At 45.0% G+C, this 27,047-nt stretch overlaps 1 protein-coding gene across 6 annotated transcripts in view; it reads left to right on the top strand.

The window, feature by feature from the left end:
- tbc1d1 (TBC1 (tre-2/USP6, BUB2, cdc16) domain family, member 1) overlaps window positions 1-27,047 on the top strand; it is a 352,836-nt gene that overhangs the window by 132,387 nt on the left and 193,402 nt on the right. For 5 of the 6 annotated variants that reach the window (XM_038791424.1, XM_038791423.1, XM_038791429.1 and 2 more), the window contains exon 2: window positions 25,486-26,013. In XM_038791424.1, the coding sequence (XP_038647352.1) occupies window positions 25,486-26,013 (528 nt within the window). Of the gene's footprint in view, window positions 1-1,779; window positions 2,021-25,485; window positions 26,014-27,047 lie in introns of those variants that run through there. The other variant, XM_038791427.1, reaches the window with a different exon arrangement.

Here is a 27,047-nt window from a genome sequence, read left to right as displayed (position 1 = left end):
GGCTTGTATCCCCACAGGACGCTCTCTCCATCCGTTTCCATGCTGCCCCCTCCCCCTCCATCACCCACTTACGCACCATCGACACGTTGGCCGCCCAGTAGTACCCCGAGAGGTTGGGCAACGCCAGCCCCCCCCCCCCCCATCCCTACTCCGCTCCAAGAAGACCCTCTTCACCCTCGGGGTGCCATGCGCCCAAACAAATCCCATGATGCTGCTGGTCACCCTTTTAAAAAAGGCCCTAGGGATAAAGATGGGCAAGCACTGGAAGAGGAACAGGAACCTCGGGAGAACCGTCATTTTGACGGATTGCACTCTGCCCGCCAGCGATAGCGGCACCATGTCCCACCTTTTAAATTCCTCCTCCATCTGTTCCACTAGTCTGGTGAAGTTAAGCTTATGAAGAGCCTCCCAACTCCTGGCCACCTGCACCCCCAGGTACCTGAAACTCTTCACTGCCCTCCTGAAGGGGAGCCTTTGAGGGTGAGATCTAATAATCAGGATGCTACGTTCCCTCAATTTGATAAGATGCACAAGTTCAGGCGTAACGTATGTTGCCCTGGACGGTCAAAACCAAGTGTTTCTATGGGCGAGATCTACCCAGTGTGTTACACTCTGAAAGGCAGTGCAGCGTGTCTAGTAGATGCTGGCTGATTCCTCTTCCGTGATCTACCCGCCTTCCTTGCCATGCCTCGTGAGATCTAATGCAACCTTGCGGGATATCGTCATGTGATTCCCGCCCATTGTTAGTGGGATCACTTTTTTTTAGCAAATCTGCACATTAGAGTGAGGCAGGTAGCCTCACTATGCATTTGCGCGATCTACCCAGGCATTGGGATCTAATCCCCTCGCCTCGGAGATCTCGGGCGAGCGCCTTTCAGTGCTGGTCTCTACAAACAGGGACCAGACGGAACTGCACTTGTGGAAGTCTCCCAGGGGATTGGAGGCCCCCAGGGTGTTTGCCCTCTGGACAGGGTGGCACCCTGGCACTGCTGCTGCCACCCAGGCACCCTGGCAGTGCCAGCTATGTGCCAGCCTGGCACTGCCAGCTAGCAGGAGCACTGCCAGGGTGCTTGGCTGGCAGTGCCAAGGTGTCAGGCTGGCTTTTTTCCAGCGTTGGGGAACAGGCCCAGGGATGTCCTCCGTGGGTGCATGGGGGTGCCTAGGACCCCCTAATAGACGGGTTGGGGCTTGGGGAGAGTCGGGGGTTCCGTCGGGTTGGGGATGAGAGATTGGGGACGCCTTTTAAACATGGCGTCCCAATCCCTCGCTGCAGCTTGGAGTTCCGATGAGCGGATATCCTCAGTACAGAAAACGGGGCGAAGCGCAGCCTCGGCCGTGCATTCCCCACTGAGGCCCCTGATCTACCTGAATGCCCGCTCGATAACGTGGTGTTCCTCAGCGCTCCAAGCGCCAGGTAACATCTGGCTAATTGCACACACTATGGGACTTTGTTCCCATTCAGGTGGATCGCACCCTGTATTTTGTGAAGATAAGACCAAAGATTTAATTTGCCTTCCTTTGGAAGTATTTTACAGGCTGATGGTCAGGTACAGGACGCTCAGTACTGTTTGAAAGTGCAGTAGTATTTATCAGCAATCTTCTTTGAATTGCATATGCCGTCATGTATTTACACAAGGCTGCCAAGCAAGAACTTCCACATTTCCAAGCTTCCTGACTAATGTGCAGAGAGCTCTTACTGGTTGAGCTGCTGGATGTGGGCGGGTGTGTTCTCTCGGGGCCTAAGCACATTCTCTCTCCAAGTGCGGCTTAAAAGGCCACTGAAAGTCTGATTGTGAAAGGCGAGGGCGGGGAGACGGGTTGATGAGCTCACACATAATGAAAGCTGGGATCTGTGCAAACTTCTTTGTGGGCTACAGGCACTTTAGTGTTGGTATGTTTGAGAGGATAGGCAGCTGGACACTTATCTCTAGTCCAATGTAACTAAAGGTGTATGTTTACAACACAATTTCCGAGACAGAAAGCTTGTGGAATGGCACCATTGTTCAGCTGGGTGGCGAAGGTAAGTTGTTTGTAAGGTATTTATCAGTTTCTGAACCGTTAAACAAATCTATCTTTCCTTAACTTGCCGTAGGCACGGCGAGCTGTCATATATTAAGAGCTGTGGTACTGACCTTTTTTAGATTTTAAAAAATATATATATATATATATATCTATATCTATATATTTTAATATATATTTATTGACATCCTTGGCCTGTAGTTGTAATACCGAGTCTGTCTAGGTTTTATATTGTTTTCAAAATAAGGACAGACTCTAACTCCATGAAGTGCAGTAGAAGTGAACAATTTACCCAGGAGTAGAAGTTAGGCTTCCATGAACCTAGAATGGTTGTGCCTGTGCAGTATTTACATATAATTAACTTTGTTTGGAGAACTCTTCCTCCAATAGCTTCCTAAATCAAGGCCTGAAGCTGAACTAAGATTGTTTTGATTAAAATCCATTGGATTGGATTTATCACGTCACCCACCGCGTGTTTCACAGCAGCAGGAAGCAGCCTGCTATTGGCTCCGGGCAGCATCTGCTGGTCCCGCCATTGTCAATGGGGTTCTCCGTTGAATGCATCCCTCGTCGCTGGGAAACCTGCGGCAGGGGTGCGCCGGCGTCGCTGGGAAACCTGCGGCAGGGGTGTGCCGGCGTCGCTGGGAAACCTGCGGCAGGGGTGTGCCGGCGTCGCTGGGAAACCTGCGGCAGGGGTGTGCCGGCGTCGCTGGGAAACCTGCGGCAGGGGCGCGCCGTCGTCGCTGGGAAACCTGCGGCAGGGGTGCGCCGTCGTCGCTGGGAAACCTGCGGCAGGGGCGCGCCGGCGTCGCTGGGAAACCTGCGGCAGGGGTGTGCCGGCGTCGCTGGGAAACCTGCGGCAGGGGCGCGCCGGCATCGCTGGGAAACCTGCGGCAGGGGTGCGCCGTCGTCGCTGGGAAACCTGCGGCAGGGGTGTGCCGGCGTCGCTGGGAAACCTGAGGCAGGGGTGTGCCGGCGTCGCTGGGAAACCTGCGGCAGGGGTGCGCCGTCGTCGCTGGTAAACCTGCGGCAGGGGTGTGCCGGCGTCGCTGGGAAACCTGCGGCAGGGGTGTGCCGGCGTCGCTGGGAAACCTGCGGCAGGGGTGTGCCGTCGTCGCTGGGAAACCTGAGGCAGGGGTGTGCCGGCGTCGCTGGGAAACCTGCGGCAGGGGTGCGCCTTCGACGGGACCGGAAGATTCCACTGGTGTGATCGACTAGAAAGTTCCGCCATTTTTGCAAGTTCTTTCAATTCAAGTTTTGGATTTGAACTGGAATTAGCTTTGTTGAAATATTTAAACATTCAACAAAGAAATTTCTTTCAATCCACTTTGTTTATTTCTTACTTTACTACTATTGACTCTATTTTAGTACTCTGCAGAGTTCACGTGATTGTTACGGCGCAGAAGGAGGCCATTTGGCCCATTGTTTCTGCACCGGCTCTACAAATGAGCACAACTACTTAGTGCCATTCCCTTTTTCCCCATACCCCTGCACAGTGTTTCTGTTCACATAATCATCGAATGCCCTCTTGAATATCAGGAGCGAGGGACGGAAGTGCAAACAAAACTGCAACAAAGGATTTTTTAAATGACACGGCGGCACAGTGGTTAGCACAGTTGCTTCGCAGCTTCAGGGTCCCAGGTTCGATTCCCGGCTTGGGTCACTGTCTGTGCGGAGTCTGCACCTTCTCCCTATAACTGCGTGGGTTTCCTCCGAGTGCCCCGATTTCCTCTCTCAAAAGATGTGCAGGTTATGTGGATTGGCCAAGCTAATTGCCCCTTCGTGTCCAAAAAGATTAGGTGGCTTTACTGAGTTATGGATACAGGGTGGAGTTGTTGGCTTAAGTTGGGTGTTCTTTCCAAGGGCTAGTGCAGACTTGATGGGCCGAATGGCCTCCTTCTGCACTGTAAATTCTATGATAAACCCAGAGTGCAGCCTATAGCAATCTATATAAATGTCGTCCATGGACTACACAAGACTTCAAAAATGGAAGGTATCTTGGGAATCCATGAACCGGTGCAACCAACGGTTGTATGGGACTGCACCACACAACACCCTCTACCCCACGTCCCTGATGTTAAAGGGGAGGACTCACCGATAGAGATACCTCCACCGTGGGGTGTCATCCAGACCACTTTTTTGCCACCTGGCACATCCCCGATCCTGGTCACTCCGGCAGCCACCGGAAGTGGTATTGGTAGAGGTGCAGATTCCTGAGGGAGATCTGCGGTGTGAGGCGACCATGTTCCAGACTTACAGTAGGTCCTGCTAAATGACGGGCAATGCCAGAAAAGAGTTTTGAAGACTTGTCTGACCTATGAACGGGAACTGCACATCATTGTTCAGGCTGTGCCCCTGGCGGGAGAAATACGTAACCAGGGAACACCGGAGGGGGCTCAATGTAATGGGACCACTGCAGTGTCTGAAGGTGGAAGATCGACACCTGGATGTCGAGAGACACCAGCGCCTGTCTGCCCTCCCTAAGCGGGCGATTCAGAACCTCATCAGTGGCCCAGAAGAATTGTATAAGCATTCTCTGGATGTTTGTGAAAAAGTCAGGGGAGAGGGGTCAGAAGTGACCAGCTGGTACCACAACATGGAGGCTATCAGCTGATTTATGACCAGAACTTAACCCTGTAAGACAGCACTTGGAGCAGTCCTGTCCAGCATTTCAGGCGAGCGGTGACCTTGGCCTCCAGCTCCTGCCAATTCGCCGGCCAGGATTCCTCAGCTCGGCAATGATGGTCTCCCAAATTGAGGAGACTTGCCCTGCTCCAGGTGAAAGGCCTGAGCTCCTCTGGGAGGGAGTTCATCTGCTACGGACCGACCAGGAGTCCAGAGCACTTGGTCCTCTTGATTCCGGCAGCGGATGCAGCAGGGTATACGGCCTGGCACTCATGTATCCTCCACAGGACAGCAGGGTCCGTGAATGTAAGGAGGACAGCAGGGTCCGTGAATGTAAGGAGCACGTCATAAGCGCAGACCGAAAGGACCACCCTGATGCCCGGCCCACACAGAATCCCGACAACCTCTTTTGTAAGAGGGACAGGAAAGACGCCACACAGATAGAATTGTTTGGCCAGACAAGGGGCAGACCTGACAGACTCCTCTCCCAAAGCGAAGGGGTGCCATCAGGGACCCGCTGATCTTAACAAGACACTCTGCAGCAATGTACAATGACAGATTTGGGCAAGAGAGTGCCCTGAACCTGAATGCCCGCAGAGTTCTGAATAGATATTCATGAATCACCCTGTCGTAAGACAATGGAGCAGAATTAAGCCGCTCAGCCCATCGAGTCTGTTCCGCCATTCAATCGTTTTTCTCATCCCCATTCTCCTGCCTTCTTCCCATAACCCCTGATCCCCTTATTAATCAAGAGCCTTTCTATCCCTGTCTTCAAGACACTGTTTTGACCTTCACAGCCTTCTGCGGCAAAGAGTTCCACAGATTCACCACCCTCTGGCTAAAGAAATTACCTCTCATCTCTGTTTTAAAGGATTGCCTCTTTAGTCTGAGATTGTATTCTCTGGTTCTAGTTTTCCCCACAAGTGGAACACAGGGCTAAATCACTGGCTTTGAAAGAAGGCCAGCAGCATGGTTCGATTGCCGTACCAGCCTCCCTGAACAGGTGCCGGAATGTGGCGAAAAGGGACTTTTCACAGTAACTTCATTGAAGCCTACTCGTGACAATAAGCGATTTTCATTTAATTTAATTTAATTTATTTTCATTCCTCTCTATGTCCTCTCTATCCAGGCCTCGCAGTATCCTGTAAGTTTCAATAAGATCCTCTCATATCCTTCTAAACTCCCAACGAGTACAGACCCAGAGTCCTCAATCATTCCTCATAGAACAAGCTCTTCATTCTGGGATCATTCTTTTGTCGAACACCTTCTCCTGGCAAAGCGACAGGAATGCGCTCGATAGACCAGCCCTCTGGGAATGGTGGATGAGGTCCCAGACCTGATGAATATGAAGCAATATGAAGTAATGATCGAAGACTTTACAACTAATTGATTGGTGGCGAGGATGGAGGTCTCGGAAGTGAGAGAAGGAGAATGAGCAGAGGGTCTGATCTGGAATGTAGGGCAGGAAGTCTTTGCATAAGTGGGAAGGAATGAGGCCTTGGAGAGATTAGTAGAAAGTACTGAGATTGACATGGAACCAGTGTGGGTCAAAAGATTATTTGACTTGAAAACCTATTAAGTTACAGTTTTTCACACTATTTTTTCACACTACATGCCTGTACTGGGTTATGTTACTAATTTAAACTGGAAGAGGAGTAGTAGAATGTTCACTGTTTCAACACTGGAGGTGAAAGAGTGAATCATCTTTGTAATTTTTACATAATAGCAGTTTATATTGACCTGAAAGAAATGCCCCGACTCAATTTAACTACCAAGTAATTAGAGGGCAGCACTTAACAGGAAATTACAAAAGATATTTCAGACAGAGAACAACAACTTACATGTGTATGATGGCCTGAATGTGTATCCCAAAATGCTTCACAGAGAAGTAATTGAACAAAAAATAAATGGAGTTAATGAGTTGTAGAGGTGTGCACATTTTCTTTTGGAGGGAAAACCTTTACTTACGCTTTGATATTTGAAAAGCATGTTTAACCGGCATGTCACCTCTTTAAATGTCCCTTCTTCTGACACACACCAAATAATTTTATTGTTCTTCTATGTAGTATTTTGGTATGTCTTTCCATGTTAGACATACTACATAAGCATCAAATTGCACTGAATTGGCGATATCGAACAATGCTGCATACTGACTGTTTCGGTAGCTGCAGTTTGCAATCCTCATTATTGCCCAGCCCATGGAATCTGAAACTTGTCAGGGCAGGCAGAATGTTCAGCTGCTGAGCAGAAAAATGGTTGGCAGTATTCCATCACTTGTCGTGGGTGCTGCGCTTCTAAGTTGTTGCTGAAAACACCTTTAACTATGTCCCAGCTCCTCCAGAGAAGCAGCACCGTAACAGGTACACCATTAGGGTGCTTTCTAGTGGAATTCAGTAGGGCAAATATGTATCTCCATCCAAGCGGGTGGCTTTTGCTTTTTGTTTGGTTGGGTGGGTGGTTCAAAGCTGCTAATTATAATGCATGTCTCCTTCGATGATTTCCTTTATAGTTTTGAACTCTTCACACAACATGATACCAAAATTACTGATGCTTCCAAAGATGTTAAAATGAGTGGGGCAGCACGGTGGCACAATGGTTTGCACTGCTGCTCCTCACAGCGCCAGGTCCCAGGTTCAATTCTGGTCTTGGGAAACTGTGTGGCATTTGCACTTTCTCCTCATGCCTGGGCCTAGGTTGGGTGCTCTTTTGGAGGGTTGGTGCAGATTCGATGAGCCGAATGGCCTCCTTCTGCACTGTGGCGATTCTATCATTCTAGATGCGCTTTATCCTTTTGCCCAGCCCCCTCGTTATAGTGTTTCAGTTACCTAATTATCTCTCATGGAAACCTTGCATTTTATTCTGTGGAGAGGAGGGGAGGCGGGGCCGTGGGGGGGAGATGGGGGGTGGATGGGGAGAAAGGAAGAAGTTTTACTAAAACTGTTTTTGAAAGTAGAAGGAACAAAGAACTATGTGTCCATTCGTGCTCTTTCTATTATACACTGTTGATAACTTTCTGATCTTAACAGAAAGGTACTGTATCTGAACAGGGTGTTTAGGAATTTAAGGGAGCGTATGTGGGACTAAACTTAGCTTGGATTTGGTTGGATGTATACCAAACCAAACATGGGGGATCATATTTTCGACTGAATGAAATTCCAGCTGGTGTGACATGCAACTGTGTGTAAAATTACAAGGAACATCTTTCATTTTATTCATATGTACAATATATATTTCAGCTACTGTGCACAAAATGGGCACAATGTTTTATACCATATGCTGCAGGAATATTGAAGAAATGGCAGGGCCTGTGGAATTTGTGTTCAAGGGCTTGGTGAGTCAGTGTGGATCTGACAGAGTTGCGTGGGCTATGCCGACTGACTTAATGAAACAGCTATCCCACATCCTCCACTCCCATCAACCTCTAATTCTAATCCCACAAATTTTCATCTTGTCATATCGTGTTTAACCAGACAAAGCATTCACAGTTTATTTGATAATTATTTAACTCGGTGATTTTGATTTCTTTGAAAAGCTTCGGGGTGCCTTGGTGTTTACCTGAGTGTCAGAAGACATTTTGGGAGGTTTTACAAATATGTGCATCTCTGGTGATTTTCTGGCCACTTAAAATGAATCGCATGGCTGCGGTTTCCCAATGGGCGCCTCCTGCTGAGTGATATCCCACGCCAGTAACACACATTCATAAAATAGAGCAATATAAGACATAAGAGCAGAAGTAGGCCATTCGGCCCACCGAGTCTGCTCCGTCATTCAATGGCTGACCCGATGTGTTAATCCTCAACTTCACAACTTCACTTTCCTTCTTATCCCCAAAACCCTTGATTCCCTTCCTGATTAAAAATCCGTCTACCTCAGCCTTGGACACACTAAACAAGTCGACATCTACATCCCTCTGCGGTCTATATCAGTTCCAAAATGCAGCAAGAGAGTTTTCCCCATCAAAAGATAAATCTTTAGTATACAATGGACAGATTGGGTAGTGTGCATGTATCGCAACACCATGGAAGTTGTAGTTTGGCGGGGGGGGGGGGGAGGGGGGTCGCGGAGGTAGTGATTGTGATGGTGTGAAACAGAAAGGTGCTAGTAGGTTTGAAGAGAAAACTGTTTTCTCACCAGATTTGTCATTGGGTGAAACCTACTTTTGGGGAAGAAAGCATTTACCGGGAGTTGGGACCTGTTTGGAGTATAAACTTCCATCCTGGCCGCACCAGCAGTTCAAAGACAGTCCTAACTTCTTTTGACATAATGGGGTGCTTTGATTTTTGACAGCCACTAGTGAAAAAAGGAATACTTGTAAGAGATTTAATTAACTGTAATAGTAGCAGTGAGTCTAATAATCATTGAGACATTAAAAAAAAAATTAACTTTGTTAAAAGTTGCACATCCAGATAAATGTTGCAGATTAAAAATGTACCATGGATCACAGTATATAAATCTACTCAGCATATAAGACAACCTTATTTTCGCCACCAAAATTCATATTTGGGCCTATACTCAGACTGTAGGTTGACCCCACCTCGTACTCAACTCCCATCCCATTTCCCTCTGCCTTCTGCTAAGAAATGCTGTACTCTCATTAGGAGTCAGCCTCAATTTATCATCCCAGAAATGCATGTATTACTCACTTTCTTAGTCAATGCATAGGATCAGCCCGGAAATAAAGGCTGTGTAGCCAAGCTACACAGACGATACGCTCACATAAAGCAGACTGCACATGGTGGACTATTAACAGCAAAAAGAATAAAACATGAAGCTGATTTCAAGCTCAAAGTTGTGACATTTGTGAACTCATCAAATAATTGTGCTGCAGTGAGGGAATTTGGTGTTAGTGAAAAAACTGATGCGCGAATGGAAGAAGAAGTCATCCCTGAAGAAGATGCCCATAGCCAGATGTGACATGAAACCAGGGACCAGCTACTGGCCTGACCTTGTGAAGCATTTATAGGAATGGGTCTTTGGGAATCATCAAGAATAGTTGCATTGTCACTAGAATGTCAAGCATTCTGGTGACATAGGGGCTGGTTTAGCTCACTAAGCTAAATCGCTGGCTTTTAAAGCAGACCAAGCAGGCCAGCCGCACGGTTCGATTCCCGTACCAGCCTCCCCGGACAGGCACAGGAATATGGCGACTAGGGGCTTTTCACAGTAACTTCATTGAAGCCTACTCGTGACAATAAGCGATTTTCATTTTTCATTTTCATTTCGTTCATGAGACTCCAATCAACTTTTGATTATCGTTACAGGTATCCTTGTAGAATTACTTCATTCAGTAGAACTGTCACATTGATTTAATTTGACTTGCTGGTGTCTTTTAAAAATATTTCAAAGTGGTGACCACTTACACCAACACCGGTGGTTCACGTTTTATACTCAATGTATCAGTTGACTCCAGTTTTTTGGTACGGTTTTTACGAGGTTTCAAAGATTTCAAAGATCAACTTGTACACTGTGATTTATTTTTTAGACTGCTTAATTCTTGAACTGTGAATTCCAGTTTATTTGGTTAATAGATGGGTGTGTGTGTGTGTTGGCAGGTGTGGGGGTGATGGGGCGAGTGGGGGGTGGTGTTGCAGAAGGTTATGTCTCGTATGAACATTGAATCTGAGATGTAAACAGCTGTATTATCAGTTGCCTGCTTTGACTCAAATATGGGACATTGTAGCTTCAAGTCTTCTAAAAAAAAAAACAGGTCAAATAGCCAATGTCACCACCTTACTCCAATATTCAATGTGCTGGAGGAAAAGATAACTGTGTAATGTCAAAGAAACAACTGCAGCAATGTTTAACCAAAAACAAGATTGGGGAGGATTAATGGTGGTTGGAACAGTAGGAAACTGACCATGGGTTACTGTCCCATTTTATAATGAATCCCAAATTAACCTTGGTAATTTGTAGACAGGTCCTTCCCAGTGAACAATTTGATGTGGCTACAACAGGATGACATTGCCCGGGCGCGATTCTCCGCTCCCACGCCGGGTGGGAGAATCGCGGGAGGGCCGCTCTGGCACCCCCCGCAATTCTCCCCCCCCCCCCCCCCCCCCCCCCCAAATGGCGTGTCGTGTTTTGCGACACGCCGCTCGGAGAATCGTGGGCCGTCGTTTTTCACGGCAGCCGCGATTCTCTGACCCGGATGGGCCAAGCGGCCTGCGGTTCCCGACCGGTTCACGCCGGCGGCAACCACACCTGGTCGCTGCCGGCGTGAACATGGCGCCGACAGCTGTTTTGTGGCTTGTGGGGGGCGGAGAGGGGAATGAGCACCACGACCGTGCTCGGGAGGGGCTGGCCCACGATCGGTGCCCAACGATTGTCGGGCCGACGTCTCAAAGGGACGCACTCTTTCCCCTCCTCCCCCCCGCAAGATCAAGCCGCCACGTCTTGCGGGGCAGCGGAGGGGAAGACGGCAACCGCGCATGCGCGGGTTTGAGCCGTCATCCCTTGTGACGTCAGCCGCGCATGTGCGGGTTGAAGCCGGCCAACCCGCGCATGCTCGGCTGATGTCATTAGGCGCGCCGGCTGCGTCATTATCGGCGCGCTGGGATTTACGGCATGGCCCTCCTAGCCCCCCGGGGGGGGGGTAGAATAGGGGGCCAGGAGCGGCCTCCGATGCCGTCGTGAACCTCTCCGGGTTTCACAACGGCGTTGGGCCTTGCGGAGAATTCCGTCCCCCCATCTTGGATCTTGAAACTTCCACTCTGAACTGTACTCTTCTAAAGTGCGACGGTGGAGCAAATTGTTAAAACGCTGCAAATACGGATGCCATTATTTTTCTTGGCGTCTGGGATTTGTGGTCAGCTGCCCTCAAATATCTAGCAATTTCTGGCATGTGAATTTCCTCTTTCTTGTCAATTTGAATATGGAGGCAAGTCAAGGGGATCTCCAGCATACAGCAATAATGATATCACCAAGCAGGATAGGCAGCCAATCACACTGGGGTATTCTCACAGACAGCAGTCCACTGGGTATCCTGCACATTTTTCAAAAATGATTTTAACAAAATAAATATAGGGAGCAAAGGCAACGACTGGGCCACATTAGAAATATGAAACTTCTTGAACATTTATATTAAACTAGGAATTTTTATCAAAATATTCCATTCTGATATTATACAAATATAAAATTGGCTTTCCAGAGCCAGAGAGCTTCTTCAGAAGCAATGATGACTTTGAATACTATTAAAAACACAGTTATACCTCATGAATAAGGTGTAACCTTTTCAGGAGTTTTAATGTAAAAGTGAAAGTTCTCATCAGATCAGTGATTTTCTTATTGATGATAGACTAGGATGAATTCAACAGCACTCCATATGGAAATAGATAAAATCAGTAACAGCAACTCCAGAAGGTATTTTCCGTTCCAGAGGAGTAATGACAGCGAACATTGACAGTGTTGCCGTTATTACAGCTGAAAATCAGTCCTGGGATATCACTGAAGGAGTTCCTCAGGGTAGTGTCTGAGGCCCAACCATCTTCAGGTGCTTCATCGATGTCCTTCCAACATAGGGTCAGATGTGGGGATGCTCACTGAGGATTGCAGAATGCTGAGCATCATTCGCAACACCTCAGACGCCAAAACAGTCCACGTGCACATGCATCAAGACATTCACGCAATGACCATCTCCAATAAGAGAGAATCAGCCCATCGCCCCTTGACACTCAATGGCATTACGGTCACTGAATCCTCCATTATCAACATCCTGGGGGTTACCATTGACCACAAACTGAACTGGACTAGCCATATAAATACTTTGGCTACAAAAGCAGGTCAGAGGTTAGGAATCCTGTGGCGAGTAACTCACCTCCTGACTCTCCAAAGTCTGTCCACCATCCACAAGGCACAAGTCAGGAGTGTGATAGAATACTCTCCATTGCCTGGATGAGTGCAGCTCTGACAACACTCAAGAAGCTCAACATCATCCAGTAAAAAGCAGGTTGCTTGATTGCGACCCCTTCCACAAAAATTCAATCTCGTCACCACCGTAGCACAGTAGCAGCCATGTGTACCATCTACTAGATGCATGGCAGGAAGTTACCAAGGCTCCTTCCGCAGCACCTTCCAAACCCACAACCATTACCATCTAGAAGGACAAGGGCAATAAACACATGGGAACAACACCACCTAGAAGTTATCCTCCAAGTCACTCACCATCGTGACTTGGAAATATATCGTCGTTCCTTCACTATCAGGAGGTCAAAATCCTGGAACTTCCTCCCTAATAGCACAGTGGGTGTACCTACACCACATTGACTATAGCAGTTAAAGAAGGCAGCTCACCACTACCTTCTTGAAGGCAACTAAGGATGGGCAGCAAATGCTGGTCTAGCCAGCGAAGCCCACAGCCCATAAAGATGATTTAAAAAAAAAATCCAAGCATATATGTTGGAGGAAGGGAAGAAAGAAGCAAATAAGTTAAGAGGAAGAATGTCTTGAAAGATAGCACCATTGAAGGCGGAGACCTCTTGCTGATACTCTACCAACGGTTTGCTGAGACCCAGATGCATTATCCCCGGAGTTATAACATGGATAGCTTTGATTCAGTCCTCAGTTCTAAAACACTCTAGGACTTCTGTTGAAACTAAATGTCTAGGTCTGCAGCTTGGAAGATGCTTGCTGTTGTGGAGCTTTCAGGTTTTATTTAACGGGCATACTCCAAAATGGGACTGAATTACATCTGCCCATACTAATGTAAGGTCAGTCACTAACGTTCTCATAGAATCATAGAATTTACATTGCAGAAGGAAGCCATTCGGCCCATCAAGTCTGCACCGGCCCTTGGAAAGAGCACCCATTGTGCAGAGTCCGCACAAATAGTAGTCCAAGCCTGTAATCGGAATAGGGCCCTGGAGCTGTGAAACAACTGTGGTAACCACTGTGCTACCGTGCTGGCCCAACTGTCAGCGCTGATGTCCTGACCAAACTTTGAAGGCAGGTAAACAGATGCACAGTTTCTACTCAATGGAACGCTTATCCTGTGTTTGGTGTTGATTGTAATATTCAATAAAACCAATTGGGAAGGACAGTATTGAAGTCTAGCTTTACTCAGTCTGAAGTTTATTTACAGAATGAAACATTACAAGCAAGTACATCCTAACTTGTCTCTCCCTTCATCCTTTCCCTGTTCGTTTCCAGACATTGTCTCTATATCGGCTGAAGTGAAATCACAATTAACCTACATATAGTTAAATACGATTGAGCAACAATTAACACCGGTATTTACCACATGTGCCTCAATTCCCAATCTTCTTTTCAGCAACACAAGGGGATTTCACCTCCTAAAAGTTGAAACTAGTTTGTGATTTCAGGAATCAGTTCTTTTATTTGAAAGACAAGCATATTAGGGTGATCCATTAGTGTGAGCTCTGTCTCGGTGATAACTTAGCTCGGGCTGCATTAGCCTAATGATTTACATCTAACCCCCATATCAGAGTTTTGATACAATTTGTTGATTTCCTAATTTTTGGGTCGTGAATATCTAACACAAATATTGTTACTCGATTTAAGTGGCTGCAGTTATTTTGTCAGTTGGATCAAGGTTAACTTGCATAGGAAAGTTGTATAGGAATATTCTACTTGGGCTTTGAGTAATGTCTCTATGATGATGATTAACTTTATTTGGTGGTTTGCCATATTTGCATGCAACATTTTCATATTTGTACTTAATTATAATACTATTACAAGGATCCTGAAAGGCAACTAGCGTGGCGTTGTGTTGAGAGTTTTCAAAGTACAAGACAACAGAAAAGAAACTCTGAACAAAATCTTCATGTTCACTTTGAGGACATCAAATGCACGTTTTGTTTTTTTTAAATCCGATGCGTCCGTCTTCATTCTGGCAGAAAGTTTCCCTACAGCGTGATCTTCACCTTTGATCCCTACCCCAAATTGAAGTCTTCTGAATCTCACCATACTTTGGGATTCAATATTGCATTTCAATATTGAATTTCAACATTGAATATTGAATTTCAAGAAGAAATTTCAGAAATTCAATATTGAATTTCAGGAAGGAGCATGCCCTCTGATTTGATGATCATTCATAATAGCAACAGCAAGTTGTGTGAGAACAAAAGTTATTTTTTATACCAGTGTTGGCTTTTCTTTTAACAACAAGATCTTCAAAGTTCCACTGCTGCCTATGGCGTTGAGGACCCGGGTTCGATCCCAGCCCCGAGTTACTGTCTGTGTGGAGTTTGCATAATTTCCCCATGTTTGCGTGGGTTTCACCCCCACAACCCAAAGATGTGCAGGTTAGGTGGATTGGCCAAATTGCCCCTTAATTTGGAAAAAAAAAATTAGGTATTCCAAATTTATTTTTAAAAGATCTTCAAAGTTCACTCTGTGCACCTGCCATGTTCTAATGACAAATATTAAATTGTCACACTGAAAGTTGCGGGCCAAACAATTCACAATCACTTGAACTTGAGGTACATCTGGCAAAGCCTATTCTCAATTTCTCCAGGTGCCCTTCGACCAGAGGTAGGAGCAATATTGCACTTGGAGATGGTCAGAAGGTTTTCTAATGCTACTTGGACATAATTTGGGTGCAGTGGAAGCAATTTGGGCAACATTGCTAATCACATGGAGAAGGATTGGCAAGCTTGCATTAATCTTCTGTGCTGCTTTTTCCTGTCACTGTCATCATGTGAAACCACCCACACTGGATGTTGACCACATGACGATTGTCCTGGTTGGTGTAAACAATATTCCGAGAAATCCAGATACAGTTGCTGATAGCAGATACAGTCGAGGGTGGTATCAGAGGGAGTTACACAACTTACCTCATCATCCCTGGTGAACTTAATTTAATGAAGCTTGATATATTTGCATTTACCTTTGCTCAGCGAGAATAGTTTTGTGAAGCTTTTAAAATTAGAAGGGTAAATGTTTGCTTTCAATCTGTTGTAGTAAAGAATTCAAAAGGAGTCCAACATAGACATTTGATACGTGTCAATGGCACGCATACGTAGTTTTGTAATTGTTTTGATCTTGAAATACTGACAAAAGTAAATAGAAGGCAAGTGGATGTTGGGATACAAAAATGAGTCAATCTGAAGTACCTCACATTATAAACCACAGAGGTTTCAAATAAATAGCCAACTTGATAGGATCATGGCGATAGCGTATAATATGCCTTTTCAAGCGGCTTGTATCTCATAATTATGGGTATCAAGGCTTATGGGTATATAGAGGCTTTTAAAGTAACCAAGTACAGTGTCCGTGTTTAACAACAGTAATCAGGGTCAATTTGAGGCCATGTTCTCATTAAAATGCTGAATGTACAAAGTAAGTCCTAACTTACTGCAAAGTGTTTAGGAAGCCTGAATTTAACGAATAAAGAGCAGGGAAAATGGGTGGTGAGCCAGCAAGTTAAGGGTTTGAGAGAATTGATGGAAAGCTTGACTGGCAAAAATCAGTTTTGAAAGGTTTATGAAAGGGTGAGAGAAATAGGAAAGGAGTAGGTGAACTAGTGGAGCTTCAGAGAGTTGGGCTAATGTTGCTGAAGGTTTAATTGTAAATAGAGATGAGAGGAAGCAGGGCATATGACAGGGCATATACCAGGGGTGGGCAAACTACGGCCCGCCAAAGGTCTTTATGCGGCCCATCAAGATCAAGTCATTGAAAAAAAAAATTATTTAAAAAAAAATTTTTTTTTTTTAAATTTCTTTAATAAGGTTAATGGGGGGGGGGGCTGTTGAGTTACTGGTATAGGGTGGATACGTTGTCTTGAGTAGGGTGATCATTGCTCGGCACAACATCAAGGGCCGAAGGGCCTGTTCTGTGCTGTACTGTTCTATGTTCTATATGAGGCGCCCAGAATCATAACCGGGTGAAGCGCCATTTTTGAAAAGTAGAGAAAAAGAGGGCTAAAGGCAGGATGCCGCCGGGGGAAGCGCTGAGGTATATGCCGCACGCTAATTGGTTACAACCGGGACTATTAATTAATATACTATGCGGCCCTTTAAAATTGTGAATTTCTGAATGTGGCCCTTGCACGGAAAAGTTTGCCCACCCCTGGCATATACAGATGACTGGAATCAAACAAAAGAAGTGATTTGGAAGGGAATATAATATGAAGGCGTCTGCAAAGATAGGCGGGATGAAACCGTGAATGCAATTATTGATGAGGACAATGATAAATTTGTATTATGCAACAGAGAGTTCAAGTGCGGAGCCCGGTGAGTGAGGACAGCTACAGATAACAATGTTTTGGACTCAGTGGAAGGACCACAGGAGATAGCAAGGAGGATTGGTTTAGTTAAACCTTGGTGATTGATATGCATAAGTGTTTCAGTGACAAAAGAACTGATGTATGGGTAGAGGTAGACTTTGTTGGAGAATCGAAATTAACAGTTTTGGATAGGGTTTGCTTTCTGATTTTAATATGACATGATGGTAACATAATTCGAAGTGATTTTTGGTCTATTGTAATCTCCTATTGTCAAACCTGAAAAATCCATATCAGTAGAGCAGGAAATTCTGAATGCCCCAGATAATTAGTTCCCATCAACACTCCTTGCATTCATGAGGCAGGTGGGAAAACTTTATTCAGCAACAAGGGGCAGCACGGTGGTTAACACTGCTGCCTACTGGCGCCGAGGTCCCAGGTTCGATCCCGGCTCTGGGTCACTGTCCGTCTGGAGTTTGCAAATTCTCCCTGTGTTTGCGTGGGTTTCGCCCCCACAACCCACAGATGTGCAGGGTAGGTGTATTGGCCACACTAAATTGCCCCTTAATTGAGAAAAATGAATTGGGTACTCTAAATTTAATTAAAAACTTTAACAATTAAAGAAAGCATCAAATACATGTAGAAACAATTGACAAAACAAATCAATCAGCACTCTTTGGAAATTTGTGCCGCTGCTGAGCATGTAAATTGCCACTTATTGGAAAAAATTAATTGGGTACTCTAAATTTATTAGGGCAGCACGGTAGCACAGTGGTTAGCATAGTTGCTTACAGCTCCAGGGTCACAGGTTCAACTCCCGGCTTGGGTCACTGTCTGTGCGGAGTCTTACAAAGTCTTTGACTTTGTCTATATATAATATACATATATATATATGTTTCTGGAACCCACCTCTTCATTCACCTGAGGAAGGAACAGTGCTCCGAAAGCTAGTGTTTGAAACAAACCTGTTGGACTTTAACCTGGTGTTGTAAGACTTCTTACTGTGCTCACCCCAGTCCAATGCCGGCATCTCCACATCATGTGTGTAGACTGCACATTCTCCCCGTGTCTGCATGAGTTTTATCCAGGTGCTCCAGTTTCCTCCCACAGTCCAGAAATGTGCAGGTTAGATTCTATGAACAAGAAGCAACACCAGCAAGCTAAATAACTATTTTTTCAAAGTCTTAAACATAACCATGAGGGAGGAGATGACAGTGGAGAAAGAGACTGTGGCCTCAGCACTAAATGAAGTATGATAATGATGCAGGTTTGCACAGGTGATTTTTTTGGGGGGTTTCATCTTAACATCCATTCGTGAAGCAGTGAGTAGCTATGCCTCACAACTTTAAGTTGGTATGGCAGCAGCTCGGCCCAAGATTGCAAGAAACTGGAGAGTGTGCCGCCCTCCCATTGATTTTGTCTATACCTCCCGCTGTCTCTGGAAGGCAGACAGTATTGTCAGAGACCCCTCCCAACCTCTTCCAGACCCTTCCATCAGGCAGAAGATACAGAAGTCTGAAGACCTGAACATCCAGACATAGGAACAGCTACTTACCACAGCTACTGACTTGTCAACGGCTCTCCCTCAGACTGATCTGTTCTCTGCAAGACATTATTCATGACTCCCTACGCTGCTCTTGCTCATGTATTTGCTTTGTTTGGCCCTTGTTTCACACTGTAACCAATCCCTATTTGTCGATGTACTATTTGTCAATCTACTTTGGCGATTATTCTTTTTGTCTACGATGTACTTACTGTGTACATTCCCTTGGCCATGGAAAAATACTTTGCACTGTACTTCGGTATATGTGACAATAAATCAATCAATCAGATGAGCACTTGAAATGCCATAGCTTACAAGGCTACGGATCAAGTGCTGGGAAATTGGATTAGAGTAGATAGGTTCTTGATGGCTACCCAGTCATGATGCGCCGAAGGGCCTCTTTCTGTGCTATAAAGCTCTGTGACTCTAATGGAAAGACTCCTGGTTTTGTTCTTGACCTGAACAGAGCAAGTCTGCTCGGAGATGGTATTTGGGGTGCTGGTCCTAATGTCTCTGGTCAGGATGAAAAGAAATCACTTCTGACCACAATGCCTTCTGAAATTGCTCTTGCGTGGGTTGTGGGTGAGCATCAGAATTTGCAGCTGTGGGAATCTTCTGATATGCTGGTTGATGTTTGTGTGTAAAATTGGCAACTTCTGTAATTTAGTTAAGGGTACTGGTAGAATTGTAACCTATAGGGAGTCAGAGATTTGAGAATAGAAAAACTGGCAGGAATCATTTGTGATTTTTCCTTGCATTGAGGGATGGAGGGGAAGTGAGAAAGGGAGACATCATTTGGAATTCTGCAGTTGATATAAGGGAGCTGTTGATTCTCATCCATACCACCTCATGAATTTTGAGATTTGTTTGTGCTTTTAATTGGTGGTTGGTTATTTAACATACTGACAGTAACCATTGCGGCATGGGAGTGGCACAGTGGTTACCAATGCTGCCTCACAGTGCCAGGGACCCTGGTTCAATTCCCGCCTTGGGTGACTGTCGTTGTGGAGTTTGTATATTCACCCCGTGTCTGCGTGGGTTTCCTCCGGGTGCTCCGGTTTCCTCCCACAGTCCCACGAAGTGCAGGTTCGGTGGATTGGCCATGCTAAAATTGCACCTTTGTGTCCAAAGGTTAGGTGGGGTTACGGGGATAGGGTGGTGAGTGAGTCTAGGTAGAGTGCTCTTTCAGAGGGTTGGTGCAGACTAGATGGGAAAAATGGCCTCCTTCTGCACTGTAGGGATTCTACAATACCCAAGCTCACTATCTGATATCTGCAAAATGTTGCAGTAGTGTTAAACATAAATGGAGAGCAGGTACAAATGTTATACTTTCACTGGCAACCTCTGGTGCAACAATCGCATGGGGAATTCATAACGTTTGTTAAGTAAAATTATTTTCTTTTATCTGCCATTTTTAATATACAAATCCCCCCCCCCCCCCCCTCCCAAAGTGCTGATATGCGTAGTCCATGTTTGTGGAAACCAGGGCTAAACGGTATCCGTTCAGGGTCTCTAAGGCAAGGCCTTTAGGTCCCGCGCCTTGGGTAACTCCACAGCAGACATATTCAAGTGAGACTAATTACTCAATTGAATATGCAAATCTGGACATGCCCATTGAGGGTGAGATGTGGGGTCTGTGGGAAGGGATTCAAATGCCAGTCACGGCTGAATAGCATTAACACATTTGTACTGGGGAGCGATCTTTCTCCTGCTCCATGTGCGGGAAGGGATTCATTAATTAACTCGACCTTTGGTCACACCAGCGAGTTTGCACTGGGAGAGGCAATTCACCAGCACCGGTTGTGGAAAGGGACTCAACCAGTCCGTCCACCTGCTGGCACACCAGCGAGTTCACGCTGGGGAGAGGTCATTCACCTCTCTGACTGTGGGAAAGCATTCATCCCACCTGGTGAGACACCAGTGAGTTCACAAATGAATTCAGGGGTTAGATTCTAATGTTATTGCTGCTATTAATCACATCCAGGACTGAACCATGTTCATTATGAGAGTTTATTTCGACTGATAATAATTGAGCTAAAGTTTAATGTTCTGGTTATATATTAAATTAGTCAACTTTGTTTATTAAAAAAAAATGAAAGTTACATAAAGCAGCATTGAAGAAGCGGCAGCAACTGACCCAAACAGTCAAATAGTTCAATTGACCTGATGTTGACATGAAGTCTCATCATTCTTTTGTGAATCCTGCCAAGACATCTGCAACTTACTACATATTGAAGGTTCTTATTGCTCCATGTCCTGGGCTTCGCCAAATGTAAAAATTCAATGCTGCTAATGCAATATGCGAATTGTGATGGACATGAAAACAGAAATAATGGATTGCAGCTAATTGCTGAATAATTTATAGATCAAGAATGGGAAGGAGAGCTGGAGACTGTAATGAGAAACAGTTGCAATAGCCATGTGGACAAAGATATAGAAGGAAAGTAAAAACAAAACACACCAAGAATTGGAATAAGAAAGAAGCAATTAAACAGTTACACAGTCCAAGGCTACTTTTATATCCATGACTAATACTTTGCAAAAGGTAAACTTTTATCATGAAACAACGTGTTCTCTGACTCACTGTGATCCACCATAAAATAATAACTTGTTATATATGGTGAATGCAAGGTAATTATTTCATGTACACCAAACCAGGAAGCATAAAGGTAAAGGAGTGATAATAAACTTGCATCAGGAAAATATCCTTTATTTAGACTGCTAAAGATTTGGCAAAATATCGACCAAATGAGGTAAACCATTGCTGTTAATGGACACCACAATGGATGGTTTAATAAACTGAGAGATTATTTTTGGGGCAAATGGCTTTTTCTTCTCTCTTTATTTAAATTCTAGAGAGATTATCCATTATGATTTCACTAGGTGGGTTTGGCAGCCTTGGCCATTGATCGGTTTGATGTTGGGCTTCTGCATTCTATCTCCAACTAGGAAAGGGATGCTATGTGACATGGAGAAATAGTAAAACAAATCACATTATTTGAGTTGATGCAAAATGAATTTTTTCTCATTGAAAATGAGTAATTAGTATTTCAGACAAGTAAAATGTCTGTCCCAAGTGCTGGGAAAACTCCACAGGTCTGGCAGCAATTGTGGCGGGAGAAGGAATTAACATTTTGAGTCCAGTCTGACTCCCCTTCTCTGGCCTTGCTGAGTACAGAAGAGCTGTCAGCCTCTGACCGACTAGGAGCTCTCAGTGGAAAGGACATGTGGACTTGCCAGTGTAGCATCGATCCCTGTGGACCAGAAAAAAACCTAAATATAATCCTTGGTCTGTGCTACGTTGGTTATTCTTAGTTAGGATAATGCAAGGGAAATTGTCATTCGCTTCAATATCTATGGATCAGTAAGGGAGAAATAGAATATTGTTCTGCATCCTAATTACTTTCGAGTTACATGTGATACGCATGTGAGGGAGTGCGTGCAAGTGTGTGTAAAGTGCGGGTGTGTATGAGCGTGTGAATGCACATGTGTGGACATTGGGTGATAATGGCATCTGGTGTGAACAAATGCCATTGTGGGAATCAGGTGGATATTTTGGATTGTGCTCCGTTCCTGAAATTTAGATCTTAAATTTTGTCGCTCAATCCCTTGACAAACAGCTATTCCTTACTCAGTAAACAGAGCAAGTTTAGTCTCCAGTTAATTTTTTGCTTCCCATAACGTGGTGGTGCTTTGATTTCACAGCAGCTAAAAACGCAATGTTAAAATTCTAACTACTCTGCCACGACATTAATAAGGTCACAGTGCCCTCTCTAGTGACGTTCCATTGAAATGCTGCAGGAAAAGGAGCCTTAAGGTGTGTTTCAGTTTAATACATTTGTGGCCTAAAGTATAGAATCAAGCCCTCAGTGTGTAAACTTCCTGAGCTAGTAACATTCTCTATTGTAGAATCACTTCTATCTGGCGTTGTGGTGCAGCTGCCTGATGTTCTGTATTCTTCCTATTTATATTGGGTTCTATTTGGACCACTGGTGGTATTATCAAAGCAACCATGCATAAGGTCTCTTGTGCTAATTGTTACGACACCTGGTCAACTCTCTAAGTTTTACTGCACGGGAAGATCAATTCGTCCCAGTGTGATAATATAAGAAATAGTTATTTTATAAACAAACTTAAAAAAAAACAACAATATTTACACTTTTACTTCAGCTCGAACACTAACAAATGACATGCTGTTCCTTAGCCTTAACACACTGGTCCCCATTAAACAACACTTTAAGGGAACATGCAGCTCTCATGCCACTTTCACAGACAGGCAAAGGCAATACTTGAATTTGCAAAGCAATTTTTCTTCTGTTGGGGACATTTATTCAGAACCCTTTTCCCAAAGCCTGCACTTGTGGCAATGTTCATGACCACTTTGGCCAATTTTCATAGGCTTCTGCCTGTAACTATTGAGAACAGCATTCGTTCTATCACTCTCTAAGCTCCGTCCACCCCCTCAAACAAAGGTCCTCCCCCCAGGTGGCCAGATTTGAATCCAATATCGTCATCTTGGCTGTCTGATTTCCCACTCCTGTTTCAGAAAAATAACAGAACTATGTCATTCACATGCAGCTAACGTTCCATTGATCATAGAATTTACAGTGCAGAAAGAGGCCATTTGGCCCATCGAGTCCGCACCGGCCCTTGGAAAGAGCATCCTACCTATGCCCACACCTCCATCCTATCCCTATAACCCAATAACCCCACCTAACCTTTTGGTCACTAAGGGCAATTTAGTATGGCCAATCCACCTAACCACATCTTTGGACTGTGGGAGGAAACCGGAGCACCCGGAGGAATCCCACGCAGACACTGGGAGAACGTGCAGACTCCGCACAGTGACCCAAGCCGGGAATCGAACCTGGGACCCTGGAGCTGTGAAGCAACTGCGTTACCATGCTGCCCTCCACTGTGCTACCGTGCTTGATGGACAAATAGATCATCAGATTCTGTGATGTGCTAATGGCTGGTCAAGCAAGATTGCCCCGAATGACAGTAGATCTTGAGTCGATCATCCTGGCTGAACTGGGACAGCCTGTTCCCACTAATGAGGTTAAGTCTGAATGGGGCAAGGGAACTCAGTCTGTGAACCTAACCCTCTGACCCTGCTCCTGGCAATCCTTTCCCTCAGTCTCTTTAACCCCTATGTTGCCTGCTACATCTTGGACCCTATTTCTGGACCCAAGTTCCTAATATCTCCCTATCCTGACATAGTCTTTTAATGAAGTGTCTCAATCAATATGCAACAAAAGAGAAAAGGCTTGTTGCATGTGTGATGTGTACAGTTATTCCCTATTAAATGCAACACATTGTCCGGTCCATCCCCACTCCTCCATGCTTAAAGAAAGCCGATCATTGGATCGTTTGTATGTTTGTCTGCTTAAGAAACTGGTATGAAATAAATCTGGTCATACACACATTGATGTATGTAATAGTTCTGCGGGAAAGTTTCAGAGATTCTCCCAAGTATGCTGGCAGAAGTTTTATGAGAATCTCTAGTGTACCAATGGGTATAATAATGTAGTGGTTTACTGGGTGAACAACCAAGAGGTTGTGTATTGAAATCTTAGAAAGGCAATAAAGCTTGTAATTTGTTTTGGAGAGGGGTGGAATGGCTAGGGAATTGAAAAATAAATAAATATTGTCCTTGGCATGTAAGTCACACTGGTGAGGCTGCATTTATTACCACACTTCTGCTCAGCGGGTGTGTGGCTCCTCTCCTTGTACTTACATAGTCATGGTGCATCTGGAATGGTGTTGGATGGTGAATTGCACAATATTGGTCATGAATGACTGGCAATGTTATGTCCAAGTCAGAACAATGTGGGACTGGGAGATGTTGGTATTCCAACAACGTCATCACTGCTTTTAACTTTCATAATGCTAGAGGTTACAGGAGAGTGAGGTGCTGAGTAGCAAGCTTGGGTAAGTTCCTTCAGTGCACTCCATAGATTGCACATACACTAATCACTGTGTGATGGGGATAGAAGCGGTTATTACTGCAATCGTGTATTGCTTTTATTGGCACTGCCAGCTACAGTAGCATATTTGGAATGGATTGATTGGAAAAGGAATGGTTTTCTTAAAGTTGTGCATCATTGTTTTATGACTGGATATAGAATACAAAATTCCTCTATTTTTTTCACATGTACTCCCTTTATCCACTTTTGGGATTTTGTGTCATTTATGGTGACAAATTGAAGAACAATCTGTTAAGTCCCTACCGGAGTTTGTTTGAGGATGTAAGTAGTGGTGTAGATAAAGAGGAACACATTGATATTGTATACTTGAATTCCTGAAAGGCATGCGATAAGATGCCATACAAAAGGTTAATATGCAGGATAAGGGCACATGGAATTGGGGTGATATATCTGCATGGATAGAAGATTGGTTAATGGAAAGGAAGCAGATAGTGGACATAAATGGAGCATTTTCAACTTGGCAGACAGTGACTAGTGGAGTGTCACAAGGGTTAGTGCTGGGGCCTCAGATATTTCCAATCTGTATTGTTGACTTAGAAGAAGTGACTGAAAGTAATGTATCCAGGGTTGCTGATGATATAAAGCTATTTGGGAATACAAACTGTGAGGAGCATGCAGAGAGGTTGTAAAGAGATATAGATAGCTTTAGTGAGTGGACAACAAGGTGACATGGAGTATAATATGGAGAAGTGTGAGGTCATTCACTTTGGTTGTAGAAACTCCATGTGTTGCCAAGGAAAGATCTTTTAGCAGGGAAAAAGTGAGTGGAGTTGAAAGAAAAAATGATTGAAATGAATATTAGCTAAATGAAGGAGTGTGGTGATTGATCAAGACTGTACGGGGGCATTGCTCATGGGAGCATTGGAGGCTGCAGGGGCCATTCTGGCCAGCGAGGGTACTGTAGAGAAATGTAACAAACAGTGAAAAGCAGATGATTGAGGTCAGTGAATGTGAATTTGATGAAGTGAAGAAAAGAGTAAGATGTGGACAGAATGTATAATGGAGACACATGCAGGGTTTGAAATGCTGTGTCATTGGTCGATTATAGATTTGGAACTTGAATTGATAACTCGGCATCCTCTTCATCTTGCTTTTAAATAGCAGTTCTGATTCTTTCTCTCCTGTTTCCTCAGGTTCCTGAGATCATCAATACTATCCGTCAGGCTGGGAAGGCAGTACGGCAGGAAGAGACCCAAATCCGCGTGCATGACGACGATTCCTTTGCTCAGAAGTATGAGGTTCTGTTCGTCGGAAAGGTGACAGTGGCACACAAGAAAGCTCCTCCAGCGCTGATTGATGAATGTATCGAAAAATTCAATCACCTCCGAGATCACGACAGGGATGGAAAGAAAGGAGGAGCAGGGCAGAAACAAACTGAAAGACCACAGACTGAAAATTCCCGCTTCTTAAGTTCCAAATTTCCAACACCATTAGTGCAAAAGAGGAACAAATCTGCTCCTAAACTGACTACTCAGGAAGCAGTTCCAGTTACACCGTCGCAGAGTATTCTGGAGAAAAGTGGTTCACTTGACATGAGCAGTGGTTTAGACTATGATGGAGTAAGCAGTGGTGGTTTACTAGAAGCTCGGAAACGTGCTGTTAGTGCACCAAACATCGTGCAGCCAACAAACATGAAGGCAAATAGGACCATGCTGTTCACGGTAAGGTCTAGTTGATTTGATCAGTTCTGCTGTAACTCTTCACCACAAACTGCAGTGAAAGCTTTAATTTCGGAAACACCGAAAGTTCATTGCCCAAAATTCATTGCCATCCTGGTATCCTTTTTAAATGATGGAAGGAATTTCCTGATTCTGGGATCTGCTATGTTGGTGGTCTACACAGGGCAAGGTGGCCACTGTTAAGGCGAGACTGCCTAGCAGGTGCCAGAAAAAATGGGGTGGGTGGGGAGGGATTAGTGTCCTGTGACCCCTGTCCAGCATGCCCATGTGTGCTGCAGCTGGTCATGTTAAAAATGCTGGGGGTGTAGGTCAGTGGGCTGCTATATGATATACTGCTGGAGCAGTTTAGATCTCCATTTTTTTAAGGAAGGAGACGTTACAGTGACGGTTCACTAACTTGGTCCCTGGGCTGAGACGGTTGTCCAATGATGAGAGATTATGTAAATTGGGTCTGTATTCTCTGGAATTAAGAAGAATGAGAGATGATCTCATTAAAAGGTGCAAGATTCTGAAGGGGTTTGTGCCGTTAGGCACTGAGAGGTTGTTGCCCTGGCTGGGCAATCTAGAACACGTGGGTACAGTCTCTGGATAAGGGGCTGATCATTTGGACTAAGATGAGGAGAAATGTCTTCACTCTAGAGAATCTTTGGAATTCTCCACCCCAGATGGTTGTAGATGCTCCATCATTGAATATATTTAAGGCTGGGACAGATAGATGTTTGGTCTCTAAGGGAATCCGGGAATATGGGGAGCAGGTGGAAGGTAGAATTGAAGTCGAAGACTAGCCACTATCGTGTTGAATGGCGGAGTGGACTCAATGAGCCATGTGGCCTCCCGCTCTTATTTGTTATTTTCCCATGTTCAGTTCCCAGCTTTTGTGTAATGGAGATCCCGTTAGCTAGCTTCCACAGTATTTGAGAAACCCATCTATCTCCGACTGAGAGCCCTGCAACCAATCAAGCCCAGAGAATAATGGGTGAAGAATCATTAACCATAGGTAAAAGCTATTTTGTCAC

The sequence above is a fragment of the Scyliorhinus canicula genome, chromosome 3 (assembly GCF_902713615.1).
Source record: "Scyliorhinus canicula chromosome 3, sScyCan1.1, whole genome shotgun sequence".
Lineage (NCBI taxonomy): Eukaryota > Metazoa > Chordata > Chondrichthyes > Carcharhiniformes > Scyliorhinidae > Scyliorhinus > Scyliorhinus canicula.
The sequence above is the reverse complement of the archived record's forward strand: the minus strand, read 5'-3'. Positions and strand labels throughout refer to the sequence as shown.